Source organism: Brachypodium distachyon, chromosome 1 (assembly GCF_000005505.3).
Source record: "Brachypodium distachyon strain Bd21 chromosome 1, Brachypodium_distachyon_v3.0, whole genome shotgun sequence".
In the NCBI taxonomy this organism is placed as follows: Eukaryota; Viridiplantae; Streptophyta; class Magnoliopsida; order Poales; family Poaceae; genus Brachypodium; species Brachypodium distachyon.
In genome coordinates, this window is record NC_016131.3 from 60,052,249 (window position 1) to 60,070,896 (window position 18,648).

At 48.4% G+C, this 18,648-nt stretch overlaps 2 protein-coding genes across 3 annotated transcripts; both read right to left on the reverse strand.

Annotated features, from left to right (window-relative positions):
- Positions 1–1,174: 1,174 nt before the first annotated feature.
- LOC100829160 (translation initiation factor IF-2) lies at positions 1,175–3,075 on the reverse strand. The gene has a single exon (XM_010230227.3). The coding sequence runs from the start codon at positions 2,663–2,665 to the stop codon at positions 1,448–1,450; it is 1,218 nt and encodes a 405-aa protein (XP_010228529.2). The 5' UTR covers positions 2,666–3,075; the 3' UTR covers positions 1,175–1,447.
- A 2,054-nt stretch (positions 3,076–5,129) lies between these two features.
- Positions 5,130–10,570, reverse strand: LOC100842983 (CLK4-associating serine/arginine rich protein). 2 transcript variants are annotated; one of them, XM_010230228.3, is made up of 13 exons: positions 10,304–10,570; positions 9,320–9,358; positions 9,101–9,249; positions 8,828–8,903; positions 7,742–8,036; positions 7,561–7,667; positions 7,431–7,478; positions 7,152–7,346; positions 6,720–6,821; positions 6,387–6,517; positions 5,944–6,073; positions 5,538–5,630; positions 5,130–5,449 (listed from the first exon to the last, which is right to left on the reverse strand). In XM_010230228.3, exons 1-13 carry the CDS (start codon positions 10,498–10,500, stop codon positions 5,425–5,427), a joined length of 1,587 nt encoding a protein of 528 aa, XP_010228530.1. In that variant the 5' UTR covers positions 10,501–10,570; the 3' UTR covers positions 5,130–5,424. The 2 variants fall into 2 exon arrangements, with proteins under 2 accessions (XP_010228530.1, XP_010228531.1); XM_010230229.3 differs by lacking the exon at positions 10,304–10,570 and adding an exon at positions 9,937–10,275.
- Positions 10,571–18,648: the final 8,078 nt, after the last annotated feature.

The following is an 18,648-nucleotide window of genomic DNA, read 5'->3' on the forward strand; positions in this document are numbered from 1 at the left end:
TCAGAACCAGTGCAAAATGAGAAGAGAACATGTTCCAGTTGGTAAGACGGCATCATTAGCAATTTTTCATGTCCGGTTCAACTGCAATTGCTCCGTCATCATGAGTTGAAATAATGCCTTTCCCTCGTGTCAGCTGGATTTGCAGACACATGTAACATTAGTGACGTCTGGCGGCCAATCGCTCGCCTGTGCTTTAGCTCGCTTCCTCACCAAGGATAGTGATGAACAACGAAACGATGTCGCGGATGTCCCCATAGAAGATGGCAGCCAGGTCCGTTTAACGTTGAGTAAGAACAAATTAGTAAAAACGTGCAAACTGAGTCTGACTTTCAATGTTTAACCGGCGTTACACAGGGTAGGGTGTGCGTTCATGGGTGAGTGTTTGCGAATGTTTTACTGTGTTTTCTAAAAAGTTACTCTCTCTGATCCTAAATTTTTGATTTAAATTTGTCAAAATATGTATGTATTATTTTTTTAAAACGTCTAGATATATGTAATATTTCGACAATAATTTTAAATCGGAGAGAGCAGTAAAAACGCAGACAACTACCCCAACATTCCAACAGCGAGTCTCATAGATTTATTCATGCCCTTGTAATGTATTTTTGGTTGGTCACATGGACACATGGCAGTGGCACATTGTCTCTTGAAGGCCCCTCCTGTCTTCTCCGTGGTCGGTCGATGCGACGTTTCCTCGGCGGAACTCTAGCAGCAGCCAGACCAGAAGCACTGAAGCAAGCGTTCAACAAGCATATTGAAGGTTAATTAGGGCGGGGTACACACGCAGAAATGAACATTGGGACAAAGATCGTTATCTTCTCCTGTCTGCAGACTGAAGACCGAAAAAGACATGTGTTGCAACAACCCATGTACGCTGCCAGCCGAGTTCGCAGCAAGCGTGGATGGAGATGTTTTGTTTTTTGCATGCCAGATTACTACGCTAATTGGAGATGGCAGGGAAGATGTTTGCCGCAACGTGGTGGCGATGCAGCGTTGTCGCCCCGGCAATAAGGCTTGGAAATTGCTAAAAAAAAAGAGGGACATAAAGTCATTTTACGAGGAAGCTCATCAAGCGTAGTGATTACCGATATACTCCGTACATTATCGTGGCAACAAGTGAGCGATCATGCATGTCATTCCATAGTAATTATACCATGTCCATGTGTACCCAAGATGACCGGAAGCAAGTTTTTGTAAGGACGAACAGTAGCTGTACGCTCGTAGTACTAGTACTTCTCTGCCGCCCAAAATTATTGTGCACGTAGCCGTAGATGTATTAACACAGGAATGATGGGAAATCCCATTCCCATCATACGCATAACTATGCTCCTCCGTACAAAGTGGAGTACTCCCGTATACGCACTTACTCTCGGATAGTACACAGAGACATAGCCAAAGCTACTGGTACTTACTCCTAGTAGTAAAAAAAACAAGGGGTTCACGTTTTTCAAAATCGCCTCACGGGATTCTTCTGATCACCGGCACCCGACCCAATGCCCACGCCAACGGCCAGCGAAACGGCCTCGGCTAGCCGCCCCACCCGTGCCGCGACGTCCGGCGGCAGCGCCACCACGGCACGCCTCGTCCTCCTCCTCGGCCCGAGCAACGACTCGAGCATCTCCACCACCTCCTCCGCTCCCCACCCTCCCCTCCTCAGCTCCCCGCAGCACCAGTCAACCTTCAACGCCAACGCCATCGCCTCGCCTCCAGCAGCTCCCACCGTGATCTCGTCCGCCTCGTCGTCGGCCCACCCGCCGCGCCTCAGCGCGGAACCCGCCCACTCCAGGTACGAGCGCAGCCAACAGGAAGAAGAAGGCACGTGGCGCGACGCCGCCGTGGTAATCTTCTTCGTCGCGTCTGCAGTACAGACTTCAAGGAACCGATCCCCCGCGGCGGCGGAGTCCGACCAGAACTCGATCCAGCGAGGGGCCCTGCCGGTCACGGAGTCGAGGCTCCGGCGGGCGGTGGACGGCGACGGCGGCGCGGGAGACGGCGCCGGCGGCGGGGCCGGGGCGGAGAGCTGCCGCCGGAGGGTCGCGCCGGACTGGGGCGCGCGCGGCTCGGCGGTGGCGAAGGCGCGGAGTAGGAAGTCCGCCATGTTGGCGCCCGCGAAGGTCACGCCGGAGTCGGCGACGCGGAACACCGGGTTCCCCGCGAGGCAGGGCGTCGCGGGCAGGTAGTGCCGGCCGTGCAGCGGGACGAGAGGCGGCGGTGCGCGTCCCCCGGCCCGGCGGTGGCCCGGGAGGAGGGGCAGCGTCGCGGCGACTGCGGCGGGGATTTCCTGCGCGGAGAAGCGGAGGAGGCGGAGGCCCGCGTGGGAGCGGTAGTCCGGGAAGCCGTGGCCCGAGGGCACGCCGAGCGCGAGGAGCGCGCGGAGCTCGGGCGGGAGCTGGATGCCGCCGAGCGCGGCCTCGGCCACGGCGAGCTCGGGTTCGGAGAGGCCCGGGAGGACGGGGACGCCGGCGGCCGCGAGGTGGGCGAGGACGGCGGAGGGGGTGGGTGCGGGGCCCGCTGCGCCTGCGGTGGATGGGGACGGGGATGATGCCGCGGCGCGCGGGGTGGTGGGGAGAGATGCGCGGGTGGAGAGGCGGCGGAGGCCAGCGGCGTGGGAGGGTGGGCGAGGGAGCCCGTGCGGGAGAGCCGGCCGGCGGTCCACGTCCACCATTGCGTTAGCCTCGAGATTTGGTGCTTGCCGCTTCCCGGCGATGGCAGTGCTGCAGGAAAGAGAGTGGTTCGAGTGAATTTGGGCGGCGGGCGCGGAAGGCAGTGACCGTTCTGTTCTGGTGTTTATAGGGGGTTTCTGGCGTGGGTCCCAGAGTCCAGACTCCCAGCCCGGTGGTTTGGGGGAAGTTTGTCTTTGGCCGTTTTTAGCTTGGGCCCGTTCGGATGCTGATTAGCTTATGCATTTGCTAAAGTTTGTTATGAATACAGTCAATCCGGAACACATGTTCTCCATGCGTTTTCAAAACATGTGTTGCTTTAGTTATCTTGAGGTCCAAAACCAGCTTTCAAACCGTATAATAGGGCCCAGCTTTGGACGACGCTGGTATTGCACATTTTTAAGTTTACCAAAAAGAAATGTGAAACAATTTACAGACACATATACTGCTACAAGATTATAACATGCAGACTTTTTACCAAAACTACCATCACTTGCTAGTACAAGGCAAAACTACTGTCCAAAACAAGAATAGGGTCGCACCCGGTGGCTTGCTGCACCCTGTTCTGTTTCAGATTGATAGAATCGTTATGTTTGCTTTACTTCGCTGGCTTATCCTTGTATCCACAATGGTTGATCGGTGATTTTGATGACTCATTTTTTTAAAGCTTTGCAATAAAAATGGCTGTGTGCATCTATTGATGCGATGCAGCGGCCGAGGATTTCTCTCCCCTCTTCGGAAAAAAAAAAAGTTAGGGTCGTGCTAAGTTGAGGCTAGGCTCAATGGGCAAATATCGACCAAGCAACCAGCGTCTGCATAGGCGCATTGCCCGACCAAGCAACAATTGACTCGCTGCAGATGCCCAAGTCCATGCTCCCACACATCTGGTCGGCGCCCCGGCGGTGCCGCGTGCGCCGTTGGGAGGCGGCATCCTACGTGGGAGCGCGCAGCCGGAAGGGATGGACACGGGGTCGACCACGTTGAAAAAGAAAGCAGCAGCGCTAGTAAAACAAAACGAGGCTTTTGATTCACCCGAGCCCCGTGTCTGCTAGCGCCTTTGTCTTTATTTCCCGATGCGCGGATCCGTGTGCACAATGGCCGCATGGGCATCCCAAAAGACCTCCTCCAACTCCGTGGCACTCTACCTGCCACTGCTGTCCGGATGCTCCCAGGGGCCAGACCTCACGTTGGCTTGGCTGCGTCACCTTCTAGCACTCGTGTCATTGGCATTCCTCCCGTCGATACACGACACTGAGGGTTGTGTTCATCTCTGCAGATTAAGTATCAAAATAGTTTTGGCAAAATGGTATTGTCTTCACTGAAACCAGGCCAGTAGATTTTGCATCGGAGGTAGTACTACGAAAGAAAAGGATCAAGGGATCTGAAGCTTTGCAAGTCTCGAGAGTTTGATGGTTCACACCCGCTGCCAACGTGTTCATGTGCCGGGACCACTCTTCTTGAGATAACCGGTCCCAGCTCCCAACTCGAGATTGAGATCGAGAGATATTAGGAGGGAGGCAGACGACGTAGAGACAAAGGCTTTTTATGATTATTATGACGCCATTGTTTATCTTTAGTCTGTGTAGTACTTCATTGTTTATCTTTAGTTTGTGTACTACTCCGTAGTAGAGTTTTCCCTCTTTTTTCTTGAAATTCATTATTGCCTTAAAAGGCCGTTGTCCGAAGATGCGCGTACGTCGTTTATTGATTTACTTTAACGAGAAGAAACACTTGAAGCATACAAAAAAGTAGCACGGCCTGTACTCCTTTTTGGTTTTAGGCCCCAGAAGTCGCAACTCCGAAAGCATCTTCAGAGGGTGCTGAAGTGAGAGTGAATTACTTCCCTTTCATTTTGAAAGTTTTGACCCATGGAAGTCCGCAACATCGCTGTGTGCGAACTCCAACTCGTAAAGTTAGATGCCCTTGATGAAAAGAAGTGCTTGACCGGTTGAACAAAAACCGACCCCAAAAGACAGCACTGAATTTCACCTCGGAGTACTTCTTTTCTTTCCAGTTATCGGCAATATTTTCCAAGTGCAGTACTCCATCCGTCCAATAATTCTTGTCGTTGTTTTAGTACAAAATTAAACTAAAACAACGACAAGAATTATGGAACAGAGGCAGTAATTGTTTTTCTCAGGGAGAGCTCCTACTACATTAAACATTATGGTCATTTACCTGGTGCAGAACGCAATTTAATCTAAAATGCCCCGGAGTAGGCTGTGTGGGATGAATTTTCCAAGCTTTGCGTTGTCAGGTTTATGTTTGGCACTTGCTACAAAATGCAAGGGGCTGCCTAACCCTGACGTGCAACCTCGCGTGAAAGGACGACGTTGAGCCGACATCCACGTCAGGAGACCGTTGAAGCTCCCACGTGCACAAAAGACCGTTCAGAAAAAAACATTTCACTACGAGTCAAATACTATAGCACAACTGGAATCAAATCAGCTGTCAACAATACTCGTCAGGTTTACCAGTGCCCTTGAACTTCTGAGGACTTCAGTAATAAATTTTTAACTAGGCCCAAACGAGTACATTGCCCTTTTTTTTGGTGAAAGTTAAAAATGCAGTTACACTGTTGGCAAAATAAACATACGGTCTACACTGCAGTTGAGTTTGCTGATAATTGCACAATCTCGGCATAAACTAATTATACACTCTATCAACAACGTTTAAAGGATCCAGGGGCCTCTTCGATCATAAACCAACAAGGCATCGGAAGCCAATGTAACTGAAGGCAACCAAGGAGCTAGCTGGGATGCTTTCAGTGTCTTGATCTGCTTCTGTACCTGTAGTGCCAGAACTCTTTCAGATGGTTTCAAATAAGTAGCATGGATGTCCTAAATCCTTTTAACATAGCAATTCATGATAAATTACCTGGGAGAACGAGAGGGTGAACTGGAATGGGACAGTGAACGTGAACGACGTCTTCTTGGGCTCCTGCTACGGCTTCTGCTATAATGTCGCTTTCTGGACAGGAAACCATGATACTTAATACACATGGTATATGTTCGTTCGAATATTAAACTTTCAGATGTTCCCCAAAAAAATCATACACCCTCCGTCCCAAAATAAGTGACGTGGATTTGTATAAGAGTCTATACAGATCCAAGTACTATTTTGCCAAGACATTTTTAGTTACCAGTAATCTTCAAGAGTAAACATACTATTTTGGCAAAATCATCAATGATTGCAACCTCTTGGATAGCTCAAGCTGAAGCATTTTCTATCCTCAACTAACCCACAAACTTAACACAAGCGTGACAAAGATTGATTCAAGTACCTTGGTGGAGAACGGCTAAGACTTCTACTCCTGCTACGACACTTGTATCGGCCTACTTCTGCAAGTTTTTCCTGCCTTTGCCGTTCCTGTTCTCGTTTCTTTGCAGTCTCAGCAGCAGTGTCTTTTCGGACTGTAGAAACAAACAGAAGCTCAGTATTGATTGTATGAGGATTAATGATTGTCATTGTCCAAGCTCACTAATGCAGATAAGAATGATAAGGAAGCATGGCACAAATTCATACTCCCTCCGTCCCATATTAAGTGACGAAATATTACATATATCTAGATGCTTTTCGGGCATACGTACATCCATATTTGGGCAAATTTGAGTCACTTAATATGGGACGGAGGGAGTACTTTGCTTGTTAAGCTGTTTGCATTATCCTTTTAAGATGTTCCGCTAATGCAGATGGAATGAAAGAAAACATGGAATGAAGACATACTTTGCTTGTTAAGCTGTTTGCTCATTATCCTTTTAAGACGTTCCTGCGGTGTTTCTTTCTTTTCAGTCAGGGGAGTTTTGCCAGCTCCTCCTGGAGCACCCTTGCTTAGTTTCAATAATGCTGATGATGTGCTATCAACAGAAAAGAGACCACAGTTTAGTATATGTCTACTAAAACTAAAAATGGGAAAAGAATATCCTGGTATCAGATGGATACTCAAGATTAGACACTGTAACATGACTGCAACGGTGGTGTAAAGGCTTATCAATCGCAAGCAACTTCGTTGCACAAACAGCTGCTCTCTCTTCATAAGATTGTAATGTGTTGACAAACCTGGTGGGTGGTTTCAAATTTTTTGCACTTCTTTCCTGTTCAACGGACAAAGAAGATGCAGGGTCGCTGTGAAGAGCCTCAAGAATTTGGACACCTGATGACCTGCAAGGATGAAGGAACGTTATAGGCAAAAACAATTTGTAGGAGCAAAGAAAATTAGGTCACAAGTTCCACAGCTGATAGTAGGTGTAGGTGTATGTACGTGATATCCATCTTTCTGAGTAAATACAATACAGACTCTTCCATTGCATGTCTGACTACAAACCCAGAATCATTTTATGCCATGGAACTTCAACTACCACAGTGACCTTGTTTTCACCTATTCTAATCCTGACATTCAACTTCTAGGATAACAAGACCACGCAAAGCTGCAGGGAAGGAATGCTAGCCCAATGTATCTTTTCGCAAATATTAAAGGTCGAGTTCCCCGACCGGTTAGGTATGTCAACTCGTATTGGAGATGAAGGCGGAGAGATGCCGGAGACTTTCAAGTCACTGGTGTCGTCTGAACCTCCAAATTCAGTAATATATTCAACCCTTGGAGGCTTTGGCTTGCTCCGGTAGTTACTTTCAGCATGTGTACCACGGGCATGACGTTTAGAATAGGAAGGTGAACGAGATCTTGATCTGTCAAATAAAATATTATGCTGGTCAAGCAAAGAACTTTTGTTTGAAGAATAATTCCAGTCAATATGGAGCGCAGTAGCATACCTTCTGCCCCTTGAATATGCTTCATATGATGGGCTTCTCCTTTGTTCCCTGTATTATAACAAATGATGTTAGAGCATTTTAACCACTTTGTTATTGTCTTGCTCATTACAAAGCTGAAAGATAATGTTACCTATAAGGGTCACGATAAGGTGCCCTTCCGACAGAACGTACTGCCTCCCTCTCTCTTTCCCTCTCAGATTGAGAAGCCTTCCTTCTTTCTCTTCGGCTCAATTTTTTCTGTAATTTATGATGTCAGTTCTTACAAGAGGCAAATAAAGAGACATTACATCTGAAGCTATTGAAGTACTAACGATGGATGGATCGCCTTTAATAATTTCTTTCTGCCGCTTCTCCTCTTCTTTAGCTTTTTTGTCCATGTAGACAAGCCAGTTATATCTTTTTACACCAAATTCTTTAGCTAAGTTTTCCATTCGTTCATCACTGCTGTCATCACTACTGAAGTCCTTGCCATCTTCATCTTCATCTTCCTCTTCCTCTTCATCATCACTGTTTAGATCTTCGGAATCTTCATTTCCATCCCCTTTATATGAGTATCCAACCTGTGAATAAGCACCTTTGCTAGCTGCGGCCTGTGAGGATTGAGATCTGCCGGAAATATTAAAGAAATATGACAGAAAAAAGATTGAACCATTGAAAGAAAATGGCAGGACTGATAAAAAGAAAGTCTAAATAACGCTAGGTATATTATCATAGTGGTTAAAACGTTAATTACACCAAATAATAATAAGAGCAAAATTTCACAACATAGCACATATAGCTGGTTCAACTAAGGTCCAGTTTTTTAGCTTTTCTTACAAGCTACGAAATTTAGAATTACATTCACAATAAAATAATCCATTTGATATTTACCCTTTTTGGAAAATAAAAATTATAACATATGTAAACTTGTGACGCAAGGCATCTAATTTCTCACAGCTGGGCCATTCTGTGAATTTTGAAGAGTCATGCTCATATTAGTATATCCAGCAAAAAAATCAAAATCTGTGCATTTACATTGCTTTTTGTCTGAGAAGTATAAGTTTGAACAAGCACCACTGCATCTTTTGTTGTGACAGCAATTTGCAAGGACAAAGCCGTATATACTATGTTGATGCTTGTCTAGTTTTCCCGAGAATAAATATGATTAGCAAATAAATGGGTTCCATAACTTTTGTGGGTTGAAGAAATTTAAATTTTTTTTTTTACGAAAGTGATTCTATGTGAACTTCGCCATCTCAATCACTTATTAGTGATCAGTAACCACAAGTGGCTTAGGATTTGTGCACTTCACGTTTGGTAGAGCACATATGCACTCCATTTTAAATCTTTCCAGAATCACTTAAGATATTCACACAAGTAACAAAGGCAAACACATAGAAGTGAAGAAGTGGACTTACTTCTCAAAGCTAAACGGGAGAATAGCTTTCGCCTCCAACTCTTGTGCAACATGTTGCAAACCCGCCTCGTCGGAAACTGCAGAGAAAATAAAAAGGCGCATAACTGCTTTGCTAACTAAACATTAGGTGAAAAGACCACACCGACAGAAAAGTAGAATCCCACCGCAATAAATGAGAAAAGAACATCGGGATGAACCCATAAATAAGCAAATGGAAGAGGTGCAGCAAATTCGTATGACAGCAACAAAATAGAGAAACCAAAAAGGTACCGACATCCTCTACGGCGATGCTTAATCAAATCCCGGTATCGTTCAAAATTAACAAATTCCTCTAACTCTTCCTCTTCTTCGGATTTTTCTAGAGCTCGAAAATGCCGAGAGCTAGGGTCACGGATGAAGTCGAGTAGTGCACGGCCATCAAATCTGCACATTAAGACAAAGCGTGTCAATTTTCTTGCTATTAACATTCTTTAACAACACAGATAGAACATACCTGTCAATCAAAATATCTTGTTTCCCATTCCATGGTATCCTGCAAAACAATAAGTATGGTCAATAAGTAGTACCATTCGAGCAAAGATGTAATATATTGTTTTTCGTTCCTAGTCCAACTGGAACAGAGCTATATGTTAGTCCATGTCATTGCATGATTCCATGCTAACAAGAATCAAAACTGAACATAGTTTGACATACCAGATGAATTGTCAGGGTGGACACAAATGTCAGGAATCAGAATATACAGTACAACTCCTAGTATTTGCAGAGTTACACACTAATGCTGCTAGATTTAAGTTCATTTGTATGGCACAAAAGTGGCAAAGCTCAGACCGAACTAAATAAAATGCTTGGAAAAGGAAATTTTGCTATCGGTGAACTTGCTTCTACAACTATGTAGCAAGAATAAGTTAACCTAATTTTCTTGAGCAAGAAGGGATGTTGTATAACTCTAAGCACCGAACTGATGTTTTAATTTAGTGCATTTAGCATGTGAAACACCTAATTCCAGCAATACATGGATCAAATTAAACATTTTCACAATCCAATCCGAGCAAGACACCTGAAAATAATTGCAGCAATGAAGTAATCGACCTACACAAGACTGAATCTAACCCAGAATCGAACCCATATTCCATCAGCTTAACCATCCACCAGTCAATCGATTCAAGCAAGTAGCTCAAAACTGGAAAGGAAATTATGTGGATTCCCAGCCCTTCATGAGAAGGCTCACAAAAATGCAGCAACCTGATCAATTGATGAATCAGCAGCCATGCCATGTACTATAACCTCTAATACTTGTCAGAGGAATATATCTGCTGGGAATATAACAAACATAGTACGGAGTAATATTTATGCATTATAGTGCACCGTCAGTTCATCAGATAACCAGCCAATTCGACCAAATACAGCACACTGGTAGCACAACAACTAAACGGCACATCACATCAATCCAAGAGGGAGCGTGAGCGGCGGCACGCACAATCCTTGCTGGTCCTCGGTGGCCTGGTAAAGCGCGTCATCGCGGTGGACGCGGCACCGCGCGCCGGAGACCTGGAGGGTCTGGTGCGGGTCGCCGCGGCGGCGGGCGAGGTAGACGGCGCGCCGCTGCGCCCGGCGCCGTGCGGCGTCCATGAGGTCATGGACCTTCTTCTCCGACCGCCGCGCCTCGTGCCACATCGCGTTCTAGAAGCCACTGGGATTCTGGGAAGCGGTTTTGCTGTAACCTAACCCTAGACAAAACAAACGGAACAGACGACCGTGCGTGTTGGAGGCTTGGAGCAAGGGCAGGCGTGCAGCTGGCCGAGCGAGCAGGCCAGGGATGCCGAGGCCCAACGACTCACATGACCGGGAGTATACCGGGCTGGGCCGTTTTTAAAAACCGCCCAGCTCGGCCCTGACCTGACAAGTGGATAAACAAGCGGCTTCTTGGGCCATGCCTAGGCCTTCCCCGCTTAGCATTTTTTTCTTCCTAATTCATAAAGAGATGACGTTTTTTATTTGGTTCCCTTGCGCACACAGTTTTTATTGGCCGAGCAGCTTCCAGCGCGGAGTTAATTTCGCGGGCCCCGTGTTTGCCTTTCCGCACGAACGGTGGGCATCGTGTTGCTAGCCTTCGCTTGGATGCACTGCCTCTGCAGAACCACGTGCGATGCTAACTGGCCATGGTTGCATGCATGCATCTTGTACTTGTGAATTGATAAGATTTTGTCTTAGATGCATGGCTGCAGTCTGCATGTACGCATTTTGTACTAGTTAATTTTGAGACTTAAAAATATTTTATAGCCCAAACCACTCGTTCGATTCACAATCCGTTTTCACCATTAGCTTCGTATCAACGAGAGCTTCAAAACTAGATCCCACTCAAAATAATTTTTGACATATTTTTTTTATATTTGTTGTACCAAGTAATAATGCACAAGTTACCATCACTCCGAAATAAGTTACCACCGTTCCCATGTGGTAACTTGGTACTAACATATTGACAATTTCATAACTTGTTGGGTGGTTATTTTAATGCATAAGTAACCATCCTATTTTGTATGAAGTTGACGTGTGAGAACTTCTTACTAACAGTGTGGCAACTTCATATATTTTTAGTTGGTAACTTTAACTCATAAGTAAATAACCATCCTATTTTGTATAGAGTTTTCATGTGGTAACTTGTTAATACCAGGAATGGTAACTCATATGTTATCTGGTGGGTAACTTTAACCCATAAATAACCAACTATTTTTGTTATGAACTTATCATGCGGTAACTTGTTACTAACATGGATGGAAACTTTAATGTTATTGGGTGGTAACTTTAACGCATAAGTAACCAGTCTTTTTTGTGAGAATTTATCATGTGGTAACTTGTTACTATCAGGAGTGATAACTTCATGTATTAATGGGTGGTAACTTTTGAAACGGTGTTCTTTTGGTCAAAACATACCAATATGGGATCTAGTTTCGAAGATCTCATCGAGACAAAACTAACCGTGAAGACGGATCCGAAATCAAGTACACGGTTTGAAACCTATAACTTTTTAAAGTTTCAAATTTTACAAATGCAATAACAATGCTTGCACGTGACATGCAGCTATATATTCTACATGGTCCGATCTTCCTGTACGCGCCCCCTAACCAACGCGCTTACGGTCGCGCATTAGCCAAACCCTTTTTTTTTACATTTCTCTTTGCTATAGATGGCTAATGGGCCGGCCCGGCTTACATAAACGGTCCTATCCTAGGCACAGCCCCCTCAAGCCCGGTTATATAGGGGTCCGGTCAGGCCGGCCCCAAAATGCATCATCCCGGGCCAGGTGCGACACAAAGACCGGTCAGGACGGCCCGGGCCCGTTAAGCCCCGCGGGCCCACCGAAGCCTGCATCAGCACATGGGCAAAAAATGGAAAAAGGGGTTGGGTTGGGCCAGATTAGAGAAAAATGGTTGAGCTAGGCCAAAACAAGAAGAAATGACTCAAGATGGCAATGGGGCCCTGAAACCCGAAAACCCGCGGGTTTTTACCCCATTAGGGGACGGGTTTGGGTAAAATTCAATCCCCGCGGGTTTGCTTATGGGTCAAAAGTGAAACCCAACGGGTTTCACGGGTTCAAACCCGGTCCAGCACTCCCCGAACCCGGTACCCGTGAAACCCACGAAAACTCAATATGGCCCATAAAAATGGCCCAGTACAATCCATATTTCTATACAAAATGGTGTTGTTATATGTGTGAAATGGTTTTGTTATATGTGTGAAATGATGCCTAAATTATAATGTTTTGTCTTATCTTGGCGCTGAAACGGGTTGGTTTTCATTCATGTTGCTGCCGCAACTTTGGCTTGGTGCTGAAATGTTGGCGGGTTCGGGTTCCCTGACGAGGACGAAAAACCCGATGGGACGGGGCTGGGAGAAAACTGAAACCCGCAACCGGGGACGAGGACGGGTCTGAGATGAAGGTCGCGGGGACGGGTTTGGGCAGCCACTACCCGGCGGGTTTCGTCCCCGTTACCGTCCGGAGAAATGACGGGCTAAAAAAAAAAGGTGGGTTGGGCTAGAATTGAGAAGGTTGATGGGCCAAATGTGTTAATCCTATAAAAAATAAAAAGAAACAAACGGGTCGTGCCGGGCTGGTCTGAGGGCCCATGGAAGCCCAGGCGTGGCACATGTTTTGTGCCGGGCTCATGATACTCGGGCTTTTGAAAAAGTCCAGCCCAATGACCATCTATAGTAGGGGCTACCAGGTCGTGTTTATGCCTGCATTCCATCTTAGCGGGCTGTCATGGCACGACTCGTTTATATGTGGGCTTGGGAGGCCCGATTAGCAGCAAAGCGGGTCATGAGGGGCCTGGGTTGGCCTGTTGGTTAACTATAATCAATAGAGTTTCTCAAGATGGTGGGGCCACATGTTAGCTTCGTCTTAGAGAAAGTGGCTTTTTAAACAAATTAAGTAGTACTAATATTTTCGTGAATAAATTTTTAGATTGGATGCTTGAAAATTGTGCATGTGAATTTGTCTTGAGAATAAATTTTAAAATAATAAAATTTCTATTTTACAAATGTTGTTGTAATCGGACAACACTTTGAAAGGTATTTGTACCAAGTATGGGGTATCTATACACGATGGTTAAAGAATAAAAGGTGCGCTTACGACATCCTTATGAGCGAAGGTCGTCGTTCACTTGGCAAACCTGACACATCGATGTGTTTTATAGGAGCGATTACCTACATAATCCTATGTTAGGAGAAGCATCGAAGGGTTGTCATCCTCGGGCTCGGACCGAACGAGACATTCCGAGCTACGAAGCAAGAAGTCCATCAGTGTCCTCTTGGGTTCGGACCGAGCAGGTCTATCCCTCGACCTCGAATCCGGACTGAACGTGCCTTTCCGAAACTCAAGACAAGATTCCTTTGGAGCTCTAGGCCTATCCTCTTGGTTTTTATTCCAAGCGAGTGTGAATTATAACATGCCCACGGAGGATTTATATATGCTATGGATAAGTGGTTACTAGCAATTTGAGAAAAAGGGTTGTGGCTACACCGAACTTATGTAGAGATCGGAGAACAAGTTGGATAGGGAAAACGATAAATGGCCATGATATGATTGAGGCCTGAATAGTGTATAACTGCATACTCAGATCATATCCATATCTTCTACTCCCTCCGTTCCATAATTCTTGTCCACTTGTCAGGAAGAAATGTTACCCCGGCGGGTTGAGCTTGAGCACCCGGTCTGCTAGGATGCTCCTCGCCGGCGGTCCCTTTCGCGTGGGGGGAACCAGCAGCGCCGCCGACGCAGCGGGGGTGACTTCGGTTGCTACCCCGCTGCTGGCGGGTTCTGCTGTCCCCGCGTCCGGCGGTGGTGCTTGGGGCGGTGAGCTCACCTTTGTGCCGCCATCCGCCTCACTAGGGAGACGTCCTACTCCTCCTCGTTGTTGTCCTCCTCTTGCGCGCCCCCACCGGCTTCCCGGGGAGCGTCATCCCCGGAGTCTCCATCGGCGCCGAGAGAAGGGTCGTCGCCGGCACCCGAGTCTCTCGACGTGGCGAAGTCCCAGTCCGAGTCTTCTCCCCCTTCTGGCTCCGTGGTCGGCTTCTTGCCGGAAGGCTCCTAGACGTGGGATCTTTCACAAGTCCCCACTCGTCGCAGAGTGGGCAGTCCCGAGCTGCCGGGTTCGGGACCCCGGCATGGAGTGCCTGGGCTCCAACCGGCAACAGCCTGAAGACTTTTCATCCTCGCCGGTGATGCCATTCACCCAGACCCGGATCTCATCTTGAGTCTGGTCTGTGCGATGTAGCCGGGTACGGTCGCCCTACCCGGTGTACATCCATGCACGGGTGTGAGCGCCGCTGCAGGGGAGGTACGCACCTCTCGATGAAGTTGCGTGCCACATCCGTGTTCGTGAGGCCAACTACACGGAGCGCCCGAATCTTGTCACAGATGGGGGCCAGCTCCACGTCCTGGGGATCGCAGAAAGTCCAGTCCTTCGCACCCTTCGGCGGCGTGATGGCCTCCTCGTGGAACTCCTGGTGCTCGTCGGCGGGCATCTAGCACCAGTCGCAGCGCCATTCATTCTCGATCTTCTTCTTCCCCAGCTAGATGAACTCCGACTTCAGCCTGTCGCGGAACCGGAACACCACACCTGAGGACAGGGGAGCCTTCTTCTCCGTCCTGGGGTAGTAGTAGTGGCGAAACAGCGCCATCGACGGCATCACCCCCACAAACGCTTCACAGAGGTGTTGGAAAACGGTCAACGTGAAGAAGGAAGTGGGGTGAACCTTCGCTAACAGGAGGCTTTACGACTCCATGATAGCATGAGGAAAGAGGGAATGCGGCAGCATGAACCCGGCTAGGATGAAGCATCCGAAGACCTGGAAGTACTGCTTGTCGTGGTCCCCGCCGACGGGCAAGACCCGCGTCGGCCCATACTCATTGTGCTTTGTGGGGAGCTCCAAGGTCAGCTTCTCCACCCCCCCGTCGTTGTACCCGGGGGTGAAGAAAGCAAACCTGGCTCGCAACTCCTCATCCTTCCGCCCCCTCTCTGACATCTCCTTCTTGGTGGCCTTGTCACTCTTCTCTCCTTTGCTGGTGTTGCCCTTGGAAGACATTGGCGAAGTTGGGGATGAGCTTGGCAAGGGTTGGGGCCGCGGTGAGCTTGGAGGGCAGTGGCGAAAGCAGAAGGAGTGGGGGTGCGTTGGCGCCGCCGGCCTTGGGTATTTATCTGAGGCAGGCGGGTTGATACGGACATCCCCACGATCAGCAATTAAGTGCCCTAAAATTTCGGAGAAATTAAGACAGGGTGCGCGACGTGGCCATAACTCCCTGATAATTGAGGGGAACGAGGTAAGAGATCGTGCGCCCGACCGTTTCGCTCTGCTAAGCGGAACCAAGGCAACGCCCTGCGTGGCCGGGTACCAGGGTTTTTTCCTAGGACCCATGTGTCGGTTAGGGCGTAGCCCGGCAACCGACCGAGGACAGCACAACCCGGGAACTCAAGGTTGCCGATCCACGCCCGAGGGCTACTGTCGCACCAGTGGCCCACGGGGTCCCACTGATGCAGGACGCGTGGGTCGCAACAGTCGAGACCCCGCAAGGGTAGCTTCTCGGGAAGGGCGAACCCGGGAAGCCCACCCCCGCAAGGCCAACCAACGGGCCTATGAGAAGACACTCGCCGGCAAGACCATCACAATGGAGATTGAGAGCTCTGACACCAGTGACAACGTCAAGGCCAAGATCCAGCGTAGAAAGGATCCCCTCCCGCAGCAGCTACCCGGGAAGCGCTATCCCAACAAGGTAAAGACGCGCTGCCCCCGCAACGTCCCGGCAACGAGTGCTCAGACCTACAAGTGGGGTCGGCAGAACAGTGAAGACAGGGCATTTAATGCCCCGACATAGGCTACAATAGTAGGTCTAGTCTTGCACAGCACGGTTACGATGGTTACCCTATAGTTTAGTTTATTCACCGTGAACAGTGGCCTGGACGCTGCATGAAGCCCAGCGAGGATCAATAGTAGATTATGACTTACTGGATGGACAAGCGTCTAGCTAACGTGTCGCGTTGTAACATTGGCACCTGTGACATCTCCTTGACTATAAAAGGAGGACCAATGCCACCGGTCAAAGGGTTCATCATTCACCCAAGTATACAAACCCTTAGAGGGACAAGTAGCTCAGCCCAGGAACTCCCCGCGTACCTGTGATATACACACATCGAATACAAACCAAAGCAGGACGCAGGGTGTTACACCTCCGGGTGGCCCGAACCTGGGTAAAAACCCGTGTCTACACTTCGTGCCATTGGCCACACCAGCGATCGCCGTAGCGATCTCCTTCGCCCTCCACCGAACCAAAAAGGGGATGCCCAACATCCCCGGTGCTGGAGTTTCGGGCTCCGACAGTTTTCGGCGAAGCCTCGCCGAAGAGGTTTCTACATATATATTATGATATTGATAACATAACTTTTCCCAAGGTATAATGTCTCTTGTAAAATAATAAATGAGGCACTATGATACCATATATATATACTTATGTTTCCATGCATTATATATGAAGATAGTAACATACCGTAGTATCACATGCATGACTAGCCTTAAGTTTTTTTTAACTAACACCCTTAAGTCTAGACCTCCATTATGGTCTTAGAATGATGTATCACCCCATGCCGAGTGATTACAACATATAGAGCGCGCTCAGGAAGAGTACTGGTAAAGCCGAGGCTGTGCCCCCCACGGCATTTTTTCCCACCGTCCTAGCCACACGTTTGCTCTCCCCACTCTCTTTCCCTTAGTTAATTTATTATACTTTAAAATAGAACGAGATTAAGACTGGCGACTTTTGTTCTTCTCTCTCTCCCACTTTTAAGTACATTATGGTACAAGACATGTTTAGTACATTATGTTAAATGAACTATACCTTATCAGTTTTCAAATACCTCATGTACATAAACTTATGAGACGAGTACATCGTATGGTACATCACATGTACCATATCAGTTTTTATATACTTCGTGTATATGGACTTATGAGACGAGTACATCGTATCGTACATCTCATATACCATATCAGTTTTTAAGTATCTCGTGTACATGGACTTATGAGACGACTACATCGTATGGTACATCACATTTATCCAAAAAAAATCACAGTACGTGACAGATACATGACGAATACATCGAGGTACATGACAGATACATTAAGGTACATCAGATCAATCCATAATCGTAACAATCGGGAATCGATGGATCAAAGAGATACACAGAAGAAATCGAAGAGAAGAACTCGAATTCAAGTTTAAATTCAACAAAGCCAAGTACCTGGGTGCCTATGTACTCAAATTCAACGGAACCACGGGCTACCTCGACTGCTTCAAGAACCGTGTGAGTATCAAAGGAAAGGTAGAATGTCCATGGATTGCTCGGCTACCTCGATCTGTGTGCTCCTCCATGAGGATCAACGTTGCCCGCAGGGGCAGCGACGGCCAACCCCGTGGCGCTGCCTTGCCGGCCAGCGGCGTCCTTGGCTGGATCTGCGGGACCTCGTGGCGTGGGGCCGGTGGGGCGAAGCCATTGGCTACCTCGGCCACGGCGGAGACAACACCCTGTGGCGGCGACGGCGGAGGCGCTGACCCCGTGGCGTCGATCTGCGGAACCTCGTGGCGCGGGGATGTGCTCCGCCTGCTCCCGCCCGCCGCCGCCCTCGTCTCCGGTCGCTGGCTCGCGCTCCTCCGGGCCTCCACCTTTGGACGGGTGCGGCGTGGAGAGGTTGGGGCAGGCTGGTGAGAGAGAGAGAAAGAAAGAGACGCGAGAGAGGGGTTAGGGCAGGGCCGGCCCCGAGGGGGACAGAGGGGGCGGCCTCCCAGGGCCCCCAAAGTCCAGGGGTTCCACCCCACAGACGGTTCTACAGCAGGTCTTCAGAATCGCTTTGTGTTGTTGCTGAGAAAAAAGAAAAGGCCTTCGGCCCAGTCCAGAGACAAGAGGAGGCAGCAGCCCAGCTGGAGAGATGGAGCGATGCAGCAACGCAAGTCACGCGACAGATCACGCAGACGACGAGGTGCCGCAGTGCCGCACGGAGCCACGGACGCAAATTAGACTGGAGAAGAAAAAGGAAAGAGGAGAAACGATCGGCCGTCGGCGCGCAGACAAGATTGAGATTTTGGAAGAAAAGGGAAAGAGAGAGAGGAGAAAGGGATCAGTGCTGGCCTGACCGCCTGCCCTTCCGTCTGCCGAGTCGCTGTCGACAAGAGCCGGACTACCGCCGGAGACGCGCAGGGCAACTGCAGCCTGCAGCCGGCGAATTGCGAATCTGGGATCCATCTCCGGCGAATTGATCAATTCTAGGTAGTTGTAT